At 45.4% G+C, this 23,115-nt stretch overlaps 1 protein-coding gene across 1 annotated transcript in view; it reads right to left on the bottom strand.

Moving 5' to 3' along the window:
• Window positions 1-23,115, bottom strand: part of PLXNA4 (plexin A4) — a 1,023,024-nt gene that overhangs the window by 102,982 nt on the left and 896,927 nt on the right. Inside the window, exon 26 of the mRNA XM_086918924.1 lies at window positions 5,644-5,747. Within this exon, the coding sequence (XP_086775050.1) occupies window positions 5,644-5,747 (104 nt within the window). The remainder of the gene's footprint in view (window positions 1-5,643; window positions 5,748-23,115) is intronic.

Genomic DNA, 23,115 nt, shown 5'->3' with positions numbered 1-23,115 from the left:
GTTGGATCATTGATGGCCATTCTTTTTCAAGCTCAGGGAACTGATTGTCCTTTTTAAGGAAGTCTTTGCATTCCTAATGGGAAGCGTTTGAATGGATTTTAAAGATTTAACTCTTCAGACAAGTCATCCACATGAAGATGGTAAGCTATCTGCTGCAATTCATGTGGCTGCTGCGCAGACTCGGCTTGACTTTCAGATCACAGTTGTGAAGTAATCCATTTCCCTCAGTTTCGAACCAGTGTTATGATTCATGACTATCTGAAGGCGATATTCACTTGATCTTGGTGGACTCTAATAGCCTGATCTTTACCTATTTACTGTCCAGATCAACCCTCTACATCTCAGGGCAGCTTCCGTAGGCATACACATAGATATAAAGAATGCCCTGCATAAATGCAGATGAGGTGAATTAAAATTGCATGCTTCTGAGCTTAACAAAATAAAGTCACTGAGATGGGAACTAGCAACACCTGTAATTCACACTCCCAAAGAACTGCAAGGCCGTCTCAGAAAGAAATATGTAAGGGGACATTGTCATTACTTGCAGTTAAACAGCAATTCCTGCTTATCAGAAAACTCATCTCGTTTGTCAATCAAATGTAAAATAACAACTGAGTAAGAAAGGGTAGAAAAATTGCAATATTTACATGTGTAACATTTGGTTGGACACCCGTGTCCTCCTCAGGCCAAGGAGAGGGGCTTCCATTAACAGAAAAAGTTCAGCTCGAACTTCATGTAAACATGTTCCAACACTGCTTTGAAGCAGCGTGCAAGTGTGAAAACACACACACAAACATACACAGCGCACCTTCAGCAAGTTAGGGCACAGCAAACATTTCAGTCAAGTAGAGCGGACCAGGCCCCGGCTTCTTAGAATTGGCTTCTGTCCTCATTATCTCATCTGCCATACCAATCAATCCCTGGGCCGCCTCCCACCTCTGCTCGCCTCCGTCCACACTGGCAGCCGGAGGCTTGGCATTTAATTCAGTGACATGGCAGGGACCTCAGTCAAGTCTTTCGTTTAGGAGGGCAGCAGGCTTATCTCCAAAATTATTTGCACGTTAATGAACAGGGGGAGATTTTTATCAGCCTCCCCGCTGGCCGGGGAAGAGGACAGACAATGCCGGCAGCTGTGGGAGCCGAGTCACTCGCGGTGACTAGAGCAGAGTGACAAGGGCACTCTTATCTTTCTCGGTTTCTCTCATTTAGGAGAAGCGCAGTGTTCATCCCAGGTCCGTCTCCACGGCCCCACACACCATGTTTTACTGTTTGCCCTCACAGTCCGGGTCAGCGATGAAGGAATCTGCCAATGTCGAGGGTTCCAACTCACACGGATGACAGGTCTGGAGTCCCTGGTCCGGACTGGATCAATAAAACGATGTTCATGCTCTAGAGAGGGCTCTTAGTCCAGGTACGTGTGAGGTAACCTCAGACCCTTGCCCAATTTTCAGGCAAGCACTGACTATGCAAATGAGATACATTTTGATGTATTGTATGCACATTTGTGTTATCAGTGTATCCTGAAAATCTGGCATGGACCTGCCCTCCTGGAGTCACCATACCCACTTACGCACTAAATTAGGTGTAAAAAAAGGACAACTCTTTTAAGTGATTATTGTTGCTCTAGCTTGAGGACCAAGTTCATGTCTAGTTCATCAACGACGCATTTAGTGGTACATTTATTGAATAAAAGGAGTCTGGGACACATTGTCTTTTCTCACCAAAAGAGTAATGTGGCAGCTCGCCATTTTATACAACAAAATCAGAAAAGCCACTTACTGTACCACCTATGAGTAATCAAGTTTACCAGTGATGGGAATCGGTGTAACATCCACTGCACAGTGCTGTGCAATCACTCCCCTCTAGTATTTTACTAGGCTGCTGAAACTGGCAAACAAACAAGTGAGCGGTCCGTGTGTCTGTCCCTAAAAGCAAACCGCCACATTGTTCACCTCAGGTAAAAAAGGCTAAGATAAATGAAGTCAGGCCTGTGAGACCAGGGAGATGTGTTTACCTTCATGTCTCAGCACAGTATGTTGCCCTCTGTAATGTCATAAGAATTAGCATAATTGCATGTTAGTTCAGCCATGCTTTCAACTGAGAAGCTTTGTTTGGGTGGACATTAAGATGGGGTCTTCTGTAAAAACGTGTTATACCAACAATGTGCCAAGAATACTACACTTTGTAGATCCAAATGAATGAATGAATTAATTTTAAACTAGAAATAACTGGGTCTTTGCTTTTAAAACATGTCCCATTAGAAAAAGCACTATAGTGCCAAGTATTTACAATCATCCTGTACATAAAGACTTCCTGTTCCAAATTAAATCCTCCCTACTGAGACACCCGATGATCATTTGTAAATGACATGGTTACACTGAGAGTATGAAATATCAAGGAGAGAGGTAGGGAGACTATCTGACACTCTTGTTCCCCGGTCAAGTATCAATAAACAAAAGAAGAGTGTCTGGGAGGAAAATGAACCAATCTTGGAGCACAATAACAACCACACTAGGATGTTTAGGAAGGCCCTCAATCACCAACTAGTGATGACATGCTTCATCATCGGGCCCCACCAAAGAGACCGAATGTCTCTTTGGTGTGCTGCAACGCCAGTATTACTGCGGAGCTGGTTGGTGAGTTTAGGGCGTGTTGAGTGAAAATGAACATATAGTGAGTGATGAGGGTATTTTAAAATTGTCAGTAGTGTATCTGAAGTAATTTTATTAAATGATCACTAAAGACAAAAAGGTATAAAATATATGTGAGGATCCAGTCCACTATTAATTGAATGGTGGGATCCTAGAGAGTAGTCAACATGTTTCTTGCCATCGAAACGGTGTTAATTTACCCGGCAATTCGTCAGGACTGGGTGTGATAAACCCTGGCGGTATGGGCACTCTAAGGCCCACCCTTACCTAGGGACGTGAGATGTGAAAATTATAAAAAGGTAGGTGAAAAAAGTGCAAAACAATTAGGAATATTAAATTAATTCCTAATTACTCCTGGTTTAGGAGGCTTCTACTGATCGTTTCTGCACTTTTAAGGTGTTAGGAATAAACACCATAGGTCTCTTCGGGGTCCGGTTCGAGGGCGACGTAGGTACACTACGGGTGCCGAGCGTCGAGGGCGGTGTGCCGAATACGCTCCCACCCCCCTCCTGAGACCTATGGTGTTTATTCCTAACACCTTAAAAGTGCAGAAACGATCAGTAGAAGCCTCCTAAACCAGGAGTAATTAGGAATTAATTTAATATTCCTAATTTTTTTGCACTTTTATCACCTACCTTTTTATAATTTTCACATCTCACGTCCCTAGGTAAGGGTGGGCCTTAGAGTGCCCATACCGCCAGGGTTTATCACACCCAGTCCTGACGAATTGCCGGGTAAATTAACACCGTTTCGATGGCAAGAAACATGTTGACTACTCTCTAGGATCCCACCATTCAATTAATAGTGGACTGGATCCTCACATATATTTTATACCTTTTTGTCTTTAGTGATCATTTAATAAAATTACTTCAGATACACTACTGACAATTTTAAAATACCCTCATCACTCACTATATGTTCATTTTCACTCAACACGCCCTAAACTCACCAACCAGCTCCGCAGTAATACTGGCGTTGCAGCACACCAAAGAGACATTCGGTCTCTTTGGTGGGGCCCGATGATGAAGCATGTCATCACTAGGTGGTGAGTGAGGGCCTTCCTAAACATCCTAGTGTGGTTGTTATTGTGCTCCAAGATTGGTTCATTTTCCTCCCAGACACTCTACACTGAGAGTAGACAGCAGCAATAATGTCCATCTTGCAGTATCGGCTTCAAGGTCAACTGGACACCTTCAACCACTCAATGTCGTGCTTCCCTGCAGGCACAGATGAATTACTCATTACCATGAGTTAATGAAGCACCTGAACACCAACAACTCTCGGGGAGGAACATAAACTCTTCCTTATTAATCCAGGGGGGATCTCTCGAATAGTCATTTCTCCAAGTTCTATTTGATATGAGGTTCGTGGTCTCTTCCAATTTTCCAAGGATGTACTAAGCTCAACATCAACATTCTCAACTTTGCACAACTAGAAAGTCCCTGGCCTGTTCATTGTCTGAGAAATGGTGGGGCAGGAAGAACCACCTGAGAACCCCTGCTTTCTTCGAGAGGAAGTCTCTAGCGGTGAGCGAAAGAATTCCGCTCTGTCGGTGGAGTTTGATGAGTTTTGCACACTACGTGTTCTGCGGGGATCGCGAAGTTCTGCAAAACTCAGTGAAGTGATGTGGAGTTGAGATTTTTCACTCAAACAGCTCACCAACATTGAGTTTGATAGCGCTCACGGGAAAAAATCACCGGCTAGACCGCATCCTGGCGAGATGTCTCAATGCAGGTGATCACGGCAGGTCGCCACCGCTCGCGCTAGGTCACGGCCGCTCGTGTCGTGTTGAAAAATCTGCCATTCACGTTGAGGATGCTGCAGCTCGAGAAGAAGATCTACTCGACCAGCAGAATGAAGCTGCGCCCTCTTGCCCTGCACCTAGAGCTGTTCGCACTGATTCTTCAGTGCAGGACAAACTCCCAGCACTAAAAAACAGTGCGAGCAGTGCTACTTGCTAAACTCTGCCGCTTGCTGAACTTCACGCGGCGTGGCTGAGTTTTGCGTCACTTCGTGGAGTTTCGCTGAGCAGAACTCTGCAAACTCTGCCCATGCCTGCAAGTCGCCCACACCAGGATGCAGAGTGTCATGCGTCTTGCCTTATTGTCTTCAGACTTGCCGCTCCAACCATTTGGAAGTTGACTGCAGTGTTTCCACCAAAGATTCCTCTCTGATTAACACTCTGTTTTCATTACTTTTCTCCCTGTCCACTTTAATCTGAGCCCATAATTCACTGATTGTTCCTGTTTTCCATCACTCATCGAGGACAATGCGGTTACAGCATAGGCACATTGTAGATAATATGTGTGTTGGAACTCACTACTATCTTACACTGTGAAGTCAGAGCCTTACTGCGCTAGAGATCTCCCTCCCTCCCAAGTGAATGAGGAGATGTTTTAAATATATACTTAAATATGGAGGACTAGCTTATAGCTATTAAAACCATACCACAACTACAAAAGGCAATGTGTCTACTGATGAGTCACCACCACCAATTCCACAGCAACAACTACCTCAAGAAGGTTAACAAGGTGGGCTCGTCTCAGCAAAAGGCTTCACTTGACAAAAGCCATAGTGACGAAGTACCGTGTGAGCTCTTTTTGGAAGAGAGAAGAGAGGTGGATAGTATGCCAAACGAATTAAAATATCAAAGGGGTTTAATGCAGTGTAGAGGCATAATTTCTAGAACAGTGAGTTATAATAACATAAACTTGTAGTCAAAGGTACATGTTCTTTTTAGAGGAAAAAATCAAGCAGGGTTCAATATGGATGCTATTGACCGCAGACGCCACTGAATTATCAATAATGAATATGAATAATGACTCCGACGAGCCTTGGGGGTCATGGTATTTCTACCCTGCCCCCTTGGCAGTCCTCATCAGCAGCTCTTTTCTGTAAATTGGTGCCTCTTCGTTCAGGCATTATCTTGGGCTCAAGGTCAAAGGTCACTTTAAGCATGCTTTCATCTGAATGGGTGAGTACCCTTCCTTACCTGATAATGCCCCAGGGTGTTCAGTCGTTTCCAGTCGTTCTCTATTTTGGTTGTCAGATCTTCATCCTGAAGGATCATTCGAGCACCGCTTGCTTGTCGCCATTCTGCAGAGAAATGGACAAATATTATTTACTCCAAGAGCCGTTGTTTCCCGCGGTCTGTTTAGACCAATCAGACAACGTCACTGGTAACAAGAAAACATGATGTCATGCTTGTGTAGCAAACAGCAGGCACCAGTACTGTCTGACCACTTTCTTTTCTACTCAAGAAGCATTTTCAGCGTAGATTCTTTGGTCCCATTTCCTCCATGGCTACTCATCTAGTTTGCACAGCTGCATAGTTTAGAAACTGCAACTTTCAGCTCTTTACGGACACTGTGCCTGGTCTTGAAGATCACGTCATCAACCCAATGCATTCTGGGTACTTGTTTTGTTTTGCCTCCATTGAACTAATTACAGAAACACACCTGAATCACAATGAGTTGTAGGTGGGAAGTTCGAGACTAGAGACAGTGCCCATAATGCCCGGGAGCGAGGGGGTCACCCTACAGCAATTTCTCTTTTCTGCCTTATGAAAGGACCAACAAAAAGCAGGAAAGAGAAGTCATAGAATGATGAGTAGAAAACACAACAAGCATCTTACAGTCAACCTGTTATCAGCGATGTGTGAGGGCAGTGATACACTACAGGTGCACGTTCATTGTTTGCGCCGAGCGCATCTTTAAAAAGTTGCGCCCAGCACAGACAATGAAAACGCGCCATATTACCATGAATATGCTGTCCCCAGGGCAGCTGCAAACTCGAGGACAGCGCATTCCTCTGAAAAACAGAGTGGCTCAGTTAAAGCTGCTCCGTGTTTTCTCAGTGCAGGCGGCAACCAGCCTGCACTTAGAGGGCGGATTAGAGATCCCTTGCAGGCGGGTGCAGTCAGTGACTGCACCTGCCTGCAAGGGGATGTCTGGGGGTCCATAGGAACCCCTTCCCACCCCCAGAGGTGTGCTCTCAGGGGCGCACTGACAGTGTGCCACGTTAGCGTGCCTCCATCCAGCTTCTTTACCTGTGCGCCTGTATCTGAAATATGGCTCGGGTGCAAAGGCAAAGCAATTCGCTCATTTGCATGGGGCACACCCGCATGCAAATGAGGGAACGCCTCCTGAAAATGAAGCTGGCGCTTTATTTGCGCCAGAGCTATTGGTATTATAGACAATTGTATGCAGCCTCTTCTGTAATACCAAAGTGCCCCGGGGGGCATGCAAAGTGGGTGCAAATGCCTGTTCTGTCCCCAGGACACTGTATAATACAGCCCCTGATGGCTGCCAAGGAGGTCTGGTGACAACACAACTTCGAGTGGAGGGTAGGAGTCTATCAAACTCCTAGATCTCATTATACATCTATAACACACAATATATGCTGTTGCACACTTTCAAAATGTATTAATTGTGTGCAGGATGCATTTTCACTTGCTAGTCCTATGAGGAAAAATTTAATACAGACTGTCACTCGGTACAATGAAATTGCACTGTGAATAAAAATGATACTCATTTCCCTATGGATTTTTTTGCTTATTCGTCTTCCAGATTTCACAAACACATACTTTCACACCAGATTTGACTGAAGACTCTTCTTCATGCATATCCGCACATACGAAGTTCATCTTGCTGCATGGTTACCATGGAAATTAGCCTACCATCCCAAATTGGACACGCACATAAACATAATTACTAACTAAGCACATCAACCACCAGACACATAGACGAATATAGATGTGCATAAATGTCTCTTGAATTTGCAATTATTGTACATATAAGAGCTTTCCTCTATTTTTGCATCACTCCTTATTGCTTTTTTTCAGGTGGGAATTACAGCTTATATTTTGTAATGAATTCATGAAATCGATGTCAGTTTTTAGTCTGTGTGCAAGGACCTCACAGTGCATAGAAAAACAGTCTTTCCAGCACATTCCATTGTGTAGATGCAGCAACCATTCCGTTTGAAGAACCAACATAAAAAACGTTGGTAATAATGCAGAATTTATGCCCAGCAGATGCATGCAAACTTTCTAAAAAACATAACTCTTGTATCAAATTACATATACAAATGTAACCAAAAAATAGACCTATCATATTCTGCTATATAAATAGCAGTATAATATATACACACTCAGAAGTCAAAACAAGCACAGTAGTCAAAAAATGTAAAAACTTTACTAGAAGAGGCACTCTACTCTGTGAAGAAGGTGGCCAGCAACCTGCTAGTGAATCAAGCGTCCCCCTTAGGCAGCCGGGCCAACCCTAACAAGTGTAGTGTCTGCTAGGAGGGTTACTACAGGCTCTTTCTTCAGTAACTACCAAGAGGAGCACGTCTGGTAATGTTTTTGACATATTGGATTATAATGGAAAAGTTTACAACTCACATTTCCACTTAAGTAGAGGAGCTGTAGAACTGCAAAATAGACTGTTTTGAGCTAATAGGGGCTTTGTTGCATGCATCATTTTTTGTCACTTTTTTCAAAACTCGATTTCAAGAAGTGGTAATTTATCTGAGAAATAATCCAGACGATTGATTTGCTTTCTTTTGATGGACAAAAGAGGAGAGTACTTTCCTACTTTCCAAACTTTTTGTTCGAAAGCCATGAATAATTTGTCTGATTTTAATTCTTTAAGTGGGTGGCTTTCCTGCTCACTCTGAAGGGTGCTTTTTTAAAAAAATAAATAAAAAACTAAACTAATTGGTGAAATATAAATGTTGAATTCTGTTACAATGCAGTAATCAATGATGCATCAAAATTCAAAAGCATATTTCACAGCACTGCCTGTGGTGAGGTACACGCACAGAGAATTTTGAACTATAGTGTTGAGGTCCCATAAACTCCAATACTTCAAACGACTCCACTGAAGTGTAAGTGGGTAAAGTAGAGTCTCCTGGACACACAGCAAGAGAAAGATCCTCAGCCAAGGACTTAACATCTCCAGAGTTAGCCTTGTAAATGGTTTGTGACAGAACCTTCTATAAAATGTTACTTTTCCCTTTTCATAGAGTTGAGATACAGCCAAAACAGTGTCTCCTCTGTCCTCTGGAGTAATAAAAACTGTCTTAAGGCCAGACATGAGAACATATGATTTATCGGTCTTAGTCTTGTTTGTAGCTGGAAAGTTGGCCATGTCTGCATTGAGGAAATCAAGTGCAGAATCATTGGCATGGTTTGGAGCTTCCAATCTGAGTGGAGGATGCAGAAAAGGAACCACGTAGTGATGAAAACTTGGAAGGACAAGCAACGTACGAGGGAAGGTTCATCATCATCATCCTTAATCCCGGCAGTGTGATTTGTGCAGCTTGGAAAAGGTTAGACAAAAACGCTGGTTTTGGGTCCAGGAGTTTTCACTTTTAGTCCTCCTGTAACCTCAGGCGCTTTATGTCCCCCAGAGCACTTTGGCTAACCTCCCAATACCTTAAATTCTCGCTGTTCATGGAAAGTGTTTAGAAGCAGACCTTAGGCAAACCTTCCCTTCTGCGTGATCTCCGCAGAAATGTTTTATCATACGGACTAAATTTACTTTCAGGTTTTGACTTTAAGCACTGGTGGATAATTAAACATCCTTCCTGTGCATGTGCTCTGACCGCTGAATGTAGTAAATGAATTGCCTATCCCCTACTGGAATATCTAAAGTTTTAATCAAATCAGTGTGGAAATTAAGCCAAAGGAATAAAAGTTAGATGTCGTCTGTTGATGTCAATTTGGATTTGCACCACCCACATGGGTGACTATCAGTTAGCCTGGTGAAACCTCACCATGGCAAAATATGAAAAATTCTTGCATTTTGATTTATGCAATTTCAAGTATCCTGCATTAAAATTCATCGAATGGCAGCAAGAAAATTGTTCACACATAAACGTTCTTGCCTAGGACATTTTCTACTCAAACCAGTTTTCGCTATTATTTAGTGAGACTTTTTTAAGCAAGGTGTGGGGATTGGTTAAGAGAAAGTGAAGAGAGATACCAGCAAATCACAGTTTGATACAAAAGCATGATTTCTCAACATTTTAATGTAATTTCGCAAGATTCAAATACACGATTTCACCCAGCCCTACTACAATTGCATGCCTTCAGGTCTGACATTGCAGCTCTCTTAATGCTATCAACAAAACTGTAACAAACACATGTCAAAGTAATTACTTGCTGTGTTTAAATATTCGTTTTGACATTAGCCAAATCACCAATAAGTACTGCATTGGAGCATGTAGGCCTGGGTGCATAATGTGCAAAAATAGGACTTGCTTAATATTTGGATTGCTATGTCTGCAGTAACAGGATACAAAAGGATGCTTTCACTGCATGGGCTACAATAGCTTTTCTATTGTAACAGCCAAGTTGGGACTAAAAGTCAATTTTTTCATAATATGGTTTAGTGAGCAGCAAAAAAAAAGTATGCATGCACCCCTTTAGTATTTCTTAAAAATCGAATTCAATAGTAAACATACATTTTAGTAAATATGGTGAAAACGGATTTTGCCAAAATTGTTCATATTTGCCTGAAACCTGGGCAGTAATTGACTGGTTTTGTTTGGCTTACCTACCTCAATGGAAGAAATCATCTTCATTCAGCTCTGTTGAATAGGTGTGAAGAGGCCCAGCACAGAAAAAATGGGCCTTTCAGAGTAAGTAGGATAGGATGGGAAGGTTAATCACGGGTCAATTATCTCGGAATGTGAGAAAAGGGGAGCGGACAGGGGCAGCGGAGGGACACCACAAAGGGTTAATAGGAAGTCCAAGAGTAGAATGTTTAAGGCAAAAAGTCCTCTGATGCCATGTTTGGCTTTGAAACTCCCAGCCAGACAGTCTCCGCTTGGTAGAGGATGAGATCTGGGTTTAGAATCAGCTTGGACTGGATTTCCAGCGGAATGGGGCTGGGGGATTTTTTTTATTTTAAGAGGTTTACCCAGAGAAGGACTTAGGGAGCTCCACATAGAGGTAAGGAGATTACGCCACTTTCAAAGACCTTTAGAATACAGATTTTTAGGATTGATTTATAGCAAACTAATCTGGTTTTCTATTTCGGTGAGAAACTGGTCATCTTTGATATACATAAAAATGAACATTGACTTTTTCAGGCCCTCTCCATTATTCCTGTAGTTTTTATATTGTTTATAATTGATCAATTTTTCCTGATCCCTTTGCCAAATAGTTGTAATATTGGTTTTGTTTTAATCATCAAGTATTTTTGTTTTTAGTATATTTGTGTGGAAAGTTTAGTGATTGGTTCGTTGACATTGATTTTTTGTTTTGTTCTGCTTAAATACTTCACACATTTTCTTGACACAAAACCTGTTACTTTGTGCCATAGTCAGAGCTTAATTTGAATTGGTGCTTGCTGGTGGGGGCCTCCAACTCGCTTTTTTAGGGACTAGCCCTTATTTTCACTCATCTGACATTTATTCATTGCAAGAGAGTGAAAACCCAACAAAGGGGAAAGAAGGAGAAAAAGAAAGATGGGACACCATTACAACGGACGAAACAGGAACCTGCAGGAGTGAGATAAAAAGACAAGGGGTGTCTGGAAGCCGAGTACAGAGACCCGAGGTGTATTCCAGACTACGCAGCCTTAGTATTGGAACACTGACATGCATTAGCGCCAGCTGCAGGCTTCTAGGTAGAGATTCAGGTACCGGCACTCATTCTTTTACAAATTGAACACTCGCAATAGCTCCTAGTGTAAGGCCAGGGTTTCTAATTAAAACAGTATCTACCGGGGGAGGAGCCACGCCAGCGACCGAGATGGCCGCCTAGATGCTCGGCTCCGTGAGCCCTCTCACCCCGCGCATACATCCTGGCAATTATCCTGAGCTGCAATGGCATATTTAAGTAGGCGAAGGAGAACTTTCACTTACCGTCTGCTCCTGAGGCTTCTACGTGTGGCAGACCCGGAGAAATGTCCCCGACTGTTCTGAGGCCCTCGCGGTGCTGGGACTGGGGTGTCGATTGAGAGGAGCAGCCGGCCGCGAATGCGACAACAGCGGCCACTGGTGGAGGTGAGGAGTCGGCCGGAGGGCGCCGGTGAATTGATGGGCCGATGGCGACAGTGACGACCCAGTCCACCTAGCGGAGTGCCTCGTGGGGCTGCGTGGCAAAGCAGGGTCGAGGGGAGTGCACGATATCTGGCCCCCCTTCCCTGTTCTGTGTCCGGGCATAATCAAGGATTACCCCCGGAATCGGCGGGCGGCTCCCGGGGGTGCGGCAGAGATTTTGTTTAGCCCTTTGGTGACTCTTCTCCGGGGAGCCTGCCTTGTATTTTTGAGTCCCGGCTGAGAATCCTGTAGCGCCCTGGTTTGGGTCCCGGTCCCTGAGGTGAGGTGAAGAAGGACGAGGCCGGATCGGCTAAGATGGCGGCCGGCGCCCTCCTCTGCGGACCACATCCAGGTCGAACAGCTGCCGTGCGGATGAGATCAGGGGACTGGCGGCACGAGAAGGAGCCCACGTCCAAAGATATATTGGCTGCTCTAACGACCCTGCACGAGACCCTGATCTGTAATGCCCGGGACTTGGGAAGAAGGATGGCCGCCATTGTTGTCCCGCCGTTCCACACGGGCACAGTTCGTTCTCACCGGAGTGCCGACGTGCCCGCCTCTCTGTCCATGAAGAGTGCTCCAGCTACGCCTAAATTCCTGGAGCCGCTGAAAGACCCGGCTCCTGTGATCGCCCTGGACAGCTCTGTTGTACATGCGAGTGTCTCTTCGGGGCACATGTCTAATTGGCGGCTGGGGAGACAACGTCGATCTATTTTTTGGGCTGCCCCGGCGACGTCTCGGCGCTTGCCGGATTGTGTGACTCTCCCTCCTTGGCTGGTGAGACTGTGTTCGGACTTGGGGATGTTTTCAGGGTCAATATCGACACAAACGGATTCCCGCCATACATGTTCGGATGGGTTTGGGTTGCTGAAGTCCTATGAAGCGATAACTCGGCCTGGCCCGCCCGGATCACTTGGACCCTCCACGCCGCTCTGTATACCGATTGATAAGTGGACGTATGTTGATTCCATTGATAGACAAGGCCAGGGATGATACCGTCCAGAGTCTAGTGGACTTATTGTTGGCTGACGGTGCTTGGGGGACATTTGGCCGGGATTATATTGCTGGTGTGGTCGGTAATTGATGTTCTCCATGGATATTCTGATCTTGCTTTTAGGATGTCTCCTGGGCGCAGGGGTGAGGGGCGGGGCCGGGTGGCAAGATCGAGGGCCCTCCTCCACTTTTTTCTTCTCTTCTTCTTTCTCCTCTTTTCCTATATTTCGGGTCTCCATTAGGGCGCCAGGCACGCTAATGGGGGGGGCGGGTGGGGGGTAGGCCATGGCCTTCTGCAGGGGTGCAGGGTGGGGGGTGGGGGATGGGGATTGTCAAATTGTCCGTTATTTGTTTCTATGGCCCTTTAGTCTTTTTTCCTTTTTTAGTGTCGTCGTTCTTCATGTCTCCTACAATATGTTTCGTTTTTGAGGGGTGGGGTTCAGTTTTGCTACGGAACGGGTTTGTGCCTACATTTATCCTGCCTTGCGTACCTTACCCCCAATACTTCACTTGTATTTGTACTATTTGTGGATATCCTGATTCATGCTCGTTATTGTAGGACCATGTGTGACCGTATGGCACTTATTTTTAGTTTTTCCTTATTGTAAAATGAACCTTCATAATCCTGAATTCAGCCCTGTATGCTTGACTACAAGTCATGACCTGGACATTTGTAGGACCCCGGTTTTCGAACTGTTACAACTCTCCACATTGCTTTGCTGTATTTCTGCTTTGACTAGCGGCCGGCCGGGGTGGTTGTAGGCCCATACTTGTAATTGCTTGAAGTAATAATAAAGGTTCTCCAAAAAAAAAAAACCAGTATCTACCTACGTTTCTTAAAAATTAAACTTGATGGGATTTTTCACCTCGTGTTTCTATCCGAGTTAAACACCCAGGGCTCAGGGTTATTTTAGTGGATATGTAAAAATATTCATTTGTTTGCATAATTCCTTGCCACAAGACCCCTGAAATACATTACTATCTCTTTGCAATGGAAGGGCCTATGAGAGAGTTATTGAGGTTCAGCGCAACGTTCAGAAAACAGAGATATCATTCTTGTGATATTGCAGGAGGTATCATTCCTCTATTAAGTGAGTTATAATTCCCATTTGAATGGTGGGCTGATCATCCCTGTACCTATGTTTAGGTCAACAATCCCAAGCTACTCACATAGGATATTATTACTGCACTATTGACAAGGTCATCATTCCTGTACTAACAGGGACATTCTTGCATGATTAATGGCATGACAGCCCTCTCATTTTAATGTAGCATTGTTCTGTCTATAGAAGCGGTTTTGACCCATTGTAATATCATTACACTTGCAACAGTGGTCACTTGTTTGGAACAGGAAATAGAGGAACTGAGCTGTTTTAAAACTCAGTCACTTTGGTCAGTGGTAAGCTATATGCACAATGCACGCTATCTAATCAGGGCTGTACATAGCACTGACATATTTCTCAGACAAAGACATTCTCAGTCTGCATCAATTTGATGATGAGGCTAGCCTCCACTTTACATGTCAAGGGACACCGTACCTCCAACCCCACCGAGTGGGGAGGGGGGCCGGCCGAGCACTTTGCCAGGGCCGGTTTTGGTTCCCAGTCCGGCCCTGAGCATTCCTTTTGCCCCCTTCAAAGTAATATGAATTCTCATTGATGCATTGATATTATTTTCCAATGACATTCGATCCTCACATCTGAACAACTCGTCCATTAGTGTACATAGAAAACCAAAGTCTGGTTAACAGAAGACCACCCTAATTCTCTCTTTGTATTTATTTATTTATTTATTTATTTATGGTTGCTATAGCATTTCAGTGAGTAGGGTGGTACCAAAAATGTTCTCCAAAAAGCCAAATCAAAACCTATTAAGAGTGAAAATATTTTTGAAAAATCAGATTAAGTGTTAAATTGATGACTGATTGAGTATTGGGCCCTGTCTCTTTACATATGGGGAGAAAAATAGTGGTCTTAACCCACTGAACGCTTGTTGGAATAAGGTAGATTTTGGGTCTTTACTGAATATATAGTAAATCAAATGCATTTCAAGAAATACATCCGGGTTGTTTCAAAGCCTGGAAAGAATGTCCTCAGGATATATTCTATGTGGGCTTTGCATTATAACCCATTTTGTTACACAAATACAGATTTACTTTATTACTGTTGCATTTGTGGTATGTTTTGCAGAGCCACATTTACAAGTCACTTTTATAAAGAATTCCTTATGCAAGCTGATTGCAGAGTGTTACAGGGTCTAATGGGATGTGGCTGTAGTTCTTCAGGTTGGGTGTGGTGACATGGTCACTTTCCGTCCTATTCACTGCTGTGGCCTAGATGTGTTAGGCATATCCAGTAGTTGTTTGAAGTAAGGGAAGAACATTCCTTAACATGTGTAGATGGTTATTTCGGGGTTGCCCCTCACCACATTGCTTGCAGTGAGACGCAAAGCATTAAAGATGTATTTGAAAGGTCTCTGAACCCGATGCAAAGTTTCGACTGACATTCAACAATGTTGAAAAGAATGCAGTTGACTATACCTGTTACAAATGCTCCGCCATTTTTCATCATACCACACAGTAGTTGCCTCAAAGCCCATATTGAACGTTATCATAGCCACTAAAGAGTGAACAACGCCAGTTCAATGTGTCAGCGCCTGTTTGTTTGACTGTCCAATCTCCTTGCCCCCGGTTCTCAATCTGAATCAGTGGCGTAACACAAGCCCCCCGCGGTGCAAGGGTGCCCCAAGCTCCAGGGGGCCCCATCAGCACTATACTCTGGCTGGAGAGCTCCTGATTGAGTCTTGAGGGGGCACCTCCATGTACCTTGCAGGGGGAGCCCCTACAAGTTTTGTTATGCCAATGATCTGAATACCATGGAAAGGGACCTGTGGTAGTCAAATGTAGTGTGCAGCCAGTTATAAACGCCATAAAATAAATAGCAGTAAACATGATCTCTAACTCACCCCGCTAAGAGCATGTGCTGCCTTAAAAAGGAATTAGCACTTTCTAATTTAATTGTAGGGGGCGTGGCCAAGATGACGGATGGGTGAGATATGTTTCGAGGTCGCTTCATCCTCACCGCTAATCAAAGCCGCTTGCATGGCATTAGACACCATGATCGGTGAGCTCCGCCCTGGGGAAGCCGTGGAGCACCAGCAGGGCCAGTGCAGAGGTGAGCTTACCTGTGATGTTACTTCCAGGCCTGGTACACATGAGCTGAGGAGTGCGGCATGCTGCAAAATGGTGGTGCTGGGGCCTGGACCCTGCCGCAAATAGCACCTGCTGACACTGCTTCGCTCACAAGCGACACTGCCACAGTCGAACCTCACAGATATATAACCTTACTGCACTGATGGCCCTGAAGGCAATCAATGCTGAGGGTGCCTGATTGATCCGATTCTCCCAGTGAGCCCTCTAAGCACTTGAGGCCTTCCCTACCTGCATGGGGGGAGTAGCCTGCTGCCTCATACTCCTGGGGGCCGGGAGTGTTTCGGCCCACCACCGAAACACTGTGGTCCCTATGACCTGGGCCCTAATGCTAAAGCTGGGGAGACCCCCCCTGGAGGGCCTGCGGGACTGAAACCAGTGATGGCCACACCTAAGCCAATACTGGCCTTTCCCCTGGGACTGATAGCGGAGGGTGCTTACATTTGGGCTGCAGCCCTAAGATCGAGAGGGCTGCTGCTACTATGTTAACCTGCAACCAATCTCCTGTTGGGTCCCTCCTTGGGAAGTTGTGCTGCAGGGAGGGTCCGGGTGACCCTCCCCTGCCTGATTTGAACTGCAGCAGGGCGAGCCCGATCCATAAGCCTCTCCTGCTTTGTGGCGTGGACAAGTGGCACCTGTGAGGCCTGGGCCCTACCTGGTTAGAAGTCTTGTGGATTCTGTTGCAGGAATCTGGACTCACTGCATTCCCTGTCTGAGACCGTCTAGTTCCTGGGGGCCCCGAAGGACAGGCCTAAGAGTCATCGAAGGCGCAGCCCCTTTCCTGCACGCAGCAATGCACTCATAGACAGGCCGAAATGGGGCAATCAGGCCTTAACCACCGTAACTAACTTGGACTCTACCCTTCCCGGCCACATTTGAGACACCTCCCTGGCCCCAGAGACACCTCCATGGCACTGGCCGCATCTCACTTTTGTGGCACAAAATGTTCAAATCCCCACACAGTGGCGGCACAGGACACGATAAAGACTGCTCCTGATCTTCGGTGTTCCCCGAACGTGTGAGGTCCTGGGGTAACTACGTGGCAACTAGCCGTGCGTAGGCAGTGGTGATTCTTAGCAGCCATGGTACATGAGGACCTCATGAGTTGGTGACTGGAGAACATAGCGGTTTCACTGCTGGACACCCCACAGGACATACTAGGCCCCCTTCTTGGTGGGGGCCCTTTGGGACAGGGAGTGCTGGTGGTCCTATTCCTCCTCTCTTTGACAGGCACTACCTTGACGCTATGAACTATGGCAACCGGGTGGGGGAAGAAAGATTACATGCTAACTGACATGCTTACTAAGTCTGCGGGGTCTTAAGCCAGTAATCCTCCACCATCCTTGGGTGCAGAGGACAGCGAGGAGGTGGATGCCTTTTATGAGGCTCTTTTGCTTCACACTGTAAGGATTCTCAGACCCTCAAGAAAGATCTCTCAAACAAACTTAAAGTCCACCAGGACCTTGACTGCCTGGGAGATAGGGTATCCTCATTGGGACACCATGAAACAAGTCGCTATGAGGAGATTGGGCAGCTGCAGCAGAAAGCCACTCGACTTCAGGACCAGCAGCTTGACCTACAAGCTCATACTCGTGGGAACACCCTGTTCGGCTTGTCTTCCACCTGGACAGCAAACTTCATAAGCTCCGATCCCTTGAAGATGCTTGTCGGTTGCTTGGCATTGATGACATCTCAGCATGAGTGGGGGGCCGGAAGATGCCAACGATGGAGGGGTTCCAGGGCCTCCTCCATAGGACTTTGCTCTGACCCGGCGACTTAGGCCAAAGAACAGCAGACGATAATTGAGACGTTCTCCAGGGACTCTGTTGGCACAGATGCGACATGAAACTGGCCCTGATATTTCTTCTTTACCATTTAAGACAGGTGGATTGGACGGGCAGGGAACGGCAGCCCCTGGGCCACTGCACACTCCCCAACATCTTCTCCCAAATGGGTCATTGACTCTATTGGACAATGTTTCGCAGGTTGTTAATTCTGTTTCTTTTTCTCTTCGGTTTGTTTATCGGGGAACCTACAGACGATGGTATCACTTTATCACCTTAGCATATCCTTCTTTTAATTTCCCAAATTTCGCACAACTAGACATAAATGATGACTTATACTCAATCCAAAAGTGAGCCCATAGATAACTTCCTACACCATTAAAATGCATTATATCTTACTTGTTCTTAATGTGAAGGGTCTCAACAATCCTGTTAAGCTCAGGACCATAATATCCTATCTGGAGCACTCTGGAGCAAAAATCTAACTTCACCAAGAAATGCATCTAATTCCCTGCGACTGTCAGATTGCGCTCACAGGCCTTTCTACATCAGTTCTTCTCCTCCAATCCCTCTTAAAGCGTCGGAGTAGCGATTCTGCTGTCCAGTTTTTTCTGAGACAAGGTAGGCTCAAAACAGGCAGAAATTAGAATAGATTACTAGCCCACTCAATGACCCTGGGCAACCACACTTTCACACTGGAGACTATATCCACTACTAATGAAGGACAGGAACATTACGCTGCACAGTAGCTGAAGTTATGACCCTACAAAGATGGCCTGGTGCTTCTGGGGAAGACCTAAATCAGTTTTTTAACAATTATCTGGACAGATCTGGGTAACTGGAGATCGCTTGTACACAACTTGTGGACATTGATCTCAACAGTGCGGAATACGCTCTTCTCTGACTCCACAATCCAGTTATGTTGGGGAAACAGGTGAGGATGCCTCCTGGCCAATAGACTATGAGCGCACCGACAATCCACTGGAGTATAATCTATACTAGGAGTAGATGGCTCTGAAAGTACCGGAGATGCCCATATCGCCTCTGCATTTCGAGACTTCTATAGGGAAATCTAAAAGGGCAGGGACTACCTGAGGAGAGTCCAGGTCTTTAACTTCAGGGCACCCATACCCCGAAACTGACGCAGGCACAGCAAACTGACTTAGATCACCCAATTTGGGTTGAGGAGGTTATCTCTAGCATCACCAGGTAGAAGCTTCTTAAATTACAGGGTCCTGATGGATTCCCTGCGCTCTTTTACAAAACTTTCTGCACAACTTTTGCTCCCCTCCTAACCTGACTGTTTAACTCCATCAAGGGCCAGACTCAATCCCACTCTCCATCTAAGAGGCATTCATTGTTGATATACCAAAACCAGGCAAAGATAAACGCCAATGCTCTTCTTATAGGTCGATATCTCTTTTTAATGTAGATATCAAGTTATTTACTGCCATTTTGGCTGCCCACTTAGACACCCTTCTACCAAACCCTATTTTCCCAGATCAGGGAAGTTTTGTGCCCCATCGCCAAAGTAGTGATAACACCAAAATTATTCTACACCTAATTGACAAGGCCCACCACAGAGAGTGAATGCTCTTGGCTATAGACACCAAGAAAGCATTTTATCGGGTCCATTGGCCTTACCTGAAAGCCACACTTAAACACTTCCGACTGGGCAAGAGATTCTGTTCTTCTGTTCTCAGTAACTACAACCATCCGGTCTCAACTGTTCAGGTGAACAAGTAGCCATCAGCCACGTTCCCTATTAGTAGAGGCACTCGCCAGGGGTGTCCCGTTTTGGCCCTGCTTGTTGCACTCTATGTGGAACCCTTGGCTCAGTGGGTTCAAGACAATCCTGGCATAAGGGAATCCCTATTGGTGGCAAGCAGCATAACACAATCCTTACACTGATGATGCACTGATGGCCTTAGAGGAGCCATCAACTTCACTCCAAGCCTTTTTGAATGAACTGGAGACCTTCGGACAGGCAGAAGGATTCCAAGTGAATGTGCACAAATCGCAGGCCCTCAATCTCCCTCTCATGCCGGCCTTGCAGATGGCCCTGTCCCGCAGTTTATCTCATACAATGGGTGACGACCTACATTCCCTATCTGGGTGCACAACTGGCTCCTATGGCTAATGCAACTGCATCATTCAACTTTTAGACTTTACACCAACAGATTAAAACAGATCTAACCAGAAGCCATACCGCCTCTCCTGGCTTAGCCAAGTGGCTGAGCTAAAAAAGTCAGTCCTGCCCAAGATTTTTTAATCTACCTATGGAGAGACCCCTTTTTACATAAGAACGCCCTTCTGAGGAGCCTCTAATCATCCCCCATTACTAAAATCTCTCCAGACGTTAGGTATCCGGTGAGTGAGCGAATGTGCCTTACTTCTTTCCCTTCCCTGTTTAAACTGATAGTAGGCAAGGTGGATTGCACCCCAGGGCTAAATCCAACAGCATTCCAACACTACCAATGAGCTGTGTATCGGTCCTTAAAACACTTGTTTAATGAGGAGGGCCTCTGCCCTTTGAACAACTCTGCTCCGACTATGTAATACCTGAAAGTGAGTGACGGCATTACCTTCAGATCCGGCACTGATTGATTCACCTCATAGTTCGTCCTAAGGCAAAACGTTCTCTTGATGATGGCTGGTTACTAAGACATCAGACAGACACCTCATCACTGAACTCTGTGGCCTTTTGCATCAGTTAACCCTGCAGGTTCAATCGACTGGCCAGTGGAGTTGAGAATCAGAGCTTTGCTGCTCATTGACCCAGAAGGAATGTAAGAAAATATACTATTGTGCTCTGCATACGGCCCGCAACATGGCCCTTATAGAAACAGCTACCAAAATAGCCGCATAATGGTACCTCACACCAGTTCACTTAATCAGGGTAACCCCACACACAGACCTGAGTGCTGGCGCAGCTCTGGTTCCCCTGAAACCCTACTGCACTTATTAAAGGCTATCCCGAAAATCACCACTTACTGGAATCAAGTACTAGATGACGTAGACACCCAGCTTAGCTCTCAATTTCCTGCCTTTACAATTCTGGGATTGCCCAACGCCTGACAGAGAATACTGTTGATTCATGCCAAATGAGTACTAATTAGGATGACACGGCGTGACATGCAAGACCACTTTACTCATCATTTTGTTTAGCACTGTGGTTCAAAGGGGGATGGGTGGAGATTGGGGAACTGTTATGTTTTCTCATATTTATGTCATGCAACGTGAGTAAAGCGATACCAAAGGGGATGATGGACGGAGTGCTTGAGCAAATCAAAAACTCACCCCCAGTCAACTAATCTTGGTTTAATCCATCATCATTGTTTAGTTCACTCAACCACCCCAGTTCAGACATGGTCATATGTAAATCAGTCTGACCCTGTGCCTCATGTCAACAGTTAGCCCGAACTGCCAAGCCATGGCTTCCCTGGACCGGAAGCAAGCCTCCTGGGACCGGTTTCGGGTCCATAACCCTCATCAGCCAGGCTATCTTGAATCCAGAGGCAAAGTGAGCAAGGGACCCACGTCTGGGCATACCCTGGGGGCGAACAAAGCGATACCAAAGGGGATGATGGATGGAGTGCTTGAGCAAATCAAACACTCACCCCAGTCAACTGATCTGTGTTTAATCCATCATCATTTTTTAGCTCACTCCGCCACCCCAGTTCAGACATGGCCATATGCAAATCAGTCTGACCCTGTGCCTCATGGGAACAGTCCAGCCCGAACTGCCTAGCCATGTCTTCCCTGGACCGGAAACAAGCCTCCTGGGACCGGTTTCTGGTTCATAACCCTCATCAGCCAGGCTATCTTGAATCCAGTGGCAAAGTGAGCAAGGGACCCACGTCTGGGCATACCCTGCCATCTTAGGGCGAACAAAGCGATACCAAAGGGGATGATGGACGGAGTGCTTGAGCAAATCGAACACTCACCCCCAGTCAACTCATATGGGTTTAATCCATCATCATTCTTTAGCTCACTCCACCACCCCAGTGAGTGGCACTATCTAATGGTAACGTTGTGTTTTCTTTGTTCTGAAAACGAATAAAGAGATTTGAACCATAATTTACTTGTAGAAGGGAGTGATGTCTACAATTATTGCCTGCTTTGAAATATTGCTTAACACCATCGATGCTAGTGTTATTTTCCTCCTGTGCTGCAGATCCTTTATTCCCATTGTTCATGACGAGCTCAGCTCGTCATGAGTGTATGGAGGTGTACACCATGACGAGCTGAGCTCGTCATGAGCGTCCAAGGGGTTAAGGCATCCACTTCCAAACATAAGCTACCTTGAAGTTGGCTTGACAATCTTTTCCTTCATTTTAAACACATGGCACCACAATGCAGGAGAAATGTTGATTGCCTTATTAGCTCAGAAAAACAAAGTATTAAGTAACTACGGGGGAGCGTCTGAAAAATAACCAAATCTGTTCTAAGAAGGTCTTCATCTCCATATGTTCATTTAACCATTCATTTCAAAATCTTAAAATAATCGTCCTCTCCCTTTCGAATGTAACTAGAAAGCCTACTTTCTCAGGAACTGATTGTTAATTAGGTCAACATGCAATCAATCTACAAAGTGTTGTGCCATAAATGATTGATATTCACTGGAAATCGCCACGCTTTCAGCATTCATATCAAAATGATCAAAGCAATATACGGCCACTGCTTACAATAGGGGGTCCTGGAAAGACCCCATCAGTTTTGTTCTTGAAGTGGTTGGCAGCAATACCATGCCTTTTAAACCCATAGCATCACATCCCTCCCACAAAGTCGAGCATCTCAAGCAGTGACCTCTATCCCACAACATATCCATCCAATTGAGTTTACACAAAAATCCAACAATGACGTGCTCCTGTTCATGTCAGTTTTCTATGCATTGTCGCTCTATTTCTTTCTTAGGATCCACACACGCCTAAGAAAGTATGGAGACACTGCAATCCAATTTGTTACAGTCCTCCCAGGCAGAAAGCCACAAAAAAATCCTATTACCTTTATCGGCTCATGTGATCAAGCGGCAGGCGAAAATGCAAACTCAGAGACAGCAGCTGTGCACTCTTTTTACTTCATGCCAAAGATACTGTATCTTTTCATTGCATACAGAAATAACCACATCCTGTTTTCAAGAAGCTCCTTCAGTCTGCCATGCAGGAAGTTCCACAGGCCATTGATCCGTCGTTTCTATTGAATGTGTGGCCTGTTTTTGACGACTCCACTCCCAGCACATCACAGTGGCGGGAAACAGCAAGCAAGCAAGTAAACAATGGCAGATCAATATCGCCACTTTATCTACTGAACTACCTAATTGCCTGCATGCCCTTGACATGTGCCTCACATTGCCCATCATGAAGAATCCTTCCTAGCTGGCCTATACCTTTAAGTTCTGAGTGTTTATGTTTCGCATTTACTT

Source organism: Lissotriton vulgaris, chromosome 1_1, assembly GCF_964263255.1.
Source record: "Lissotriton vulgaris chromosome 1_1, aLisVul1.2, whole genome shotgun sequence".
NCBI lineage: Eukaryota > Metazoa > Chordata > Amphibia > Caudata > Salamandridae > Lissotriton > Lissotriton vulgaris.
This window is presented reverse-complemented; position numbering and strand designations above follow the sequence as displayed.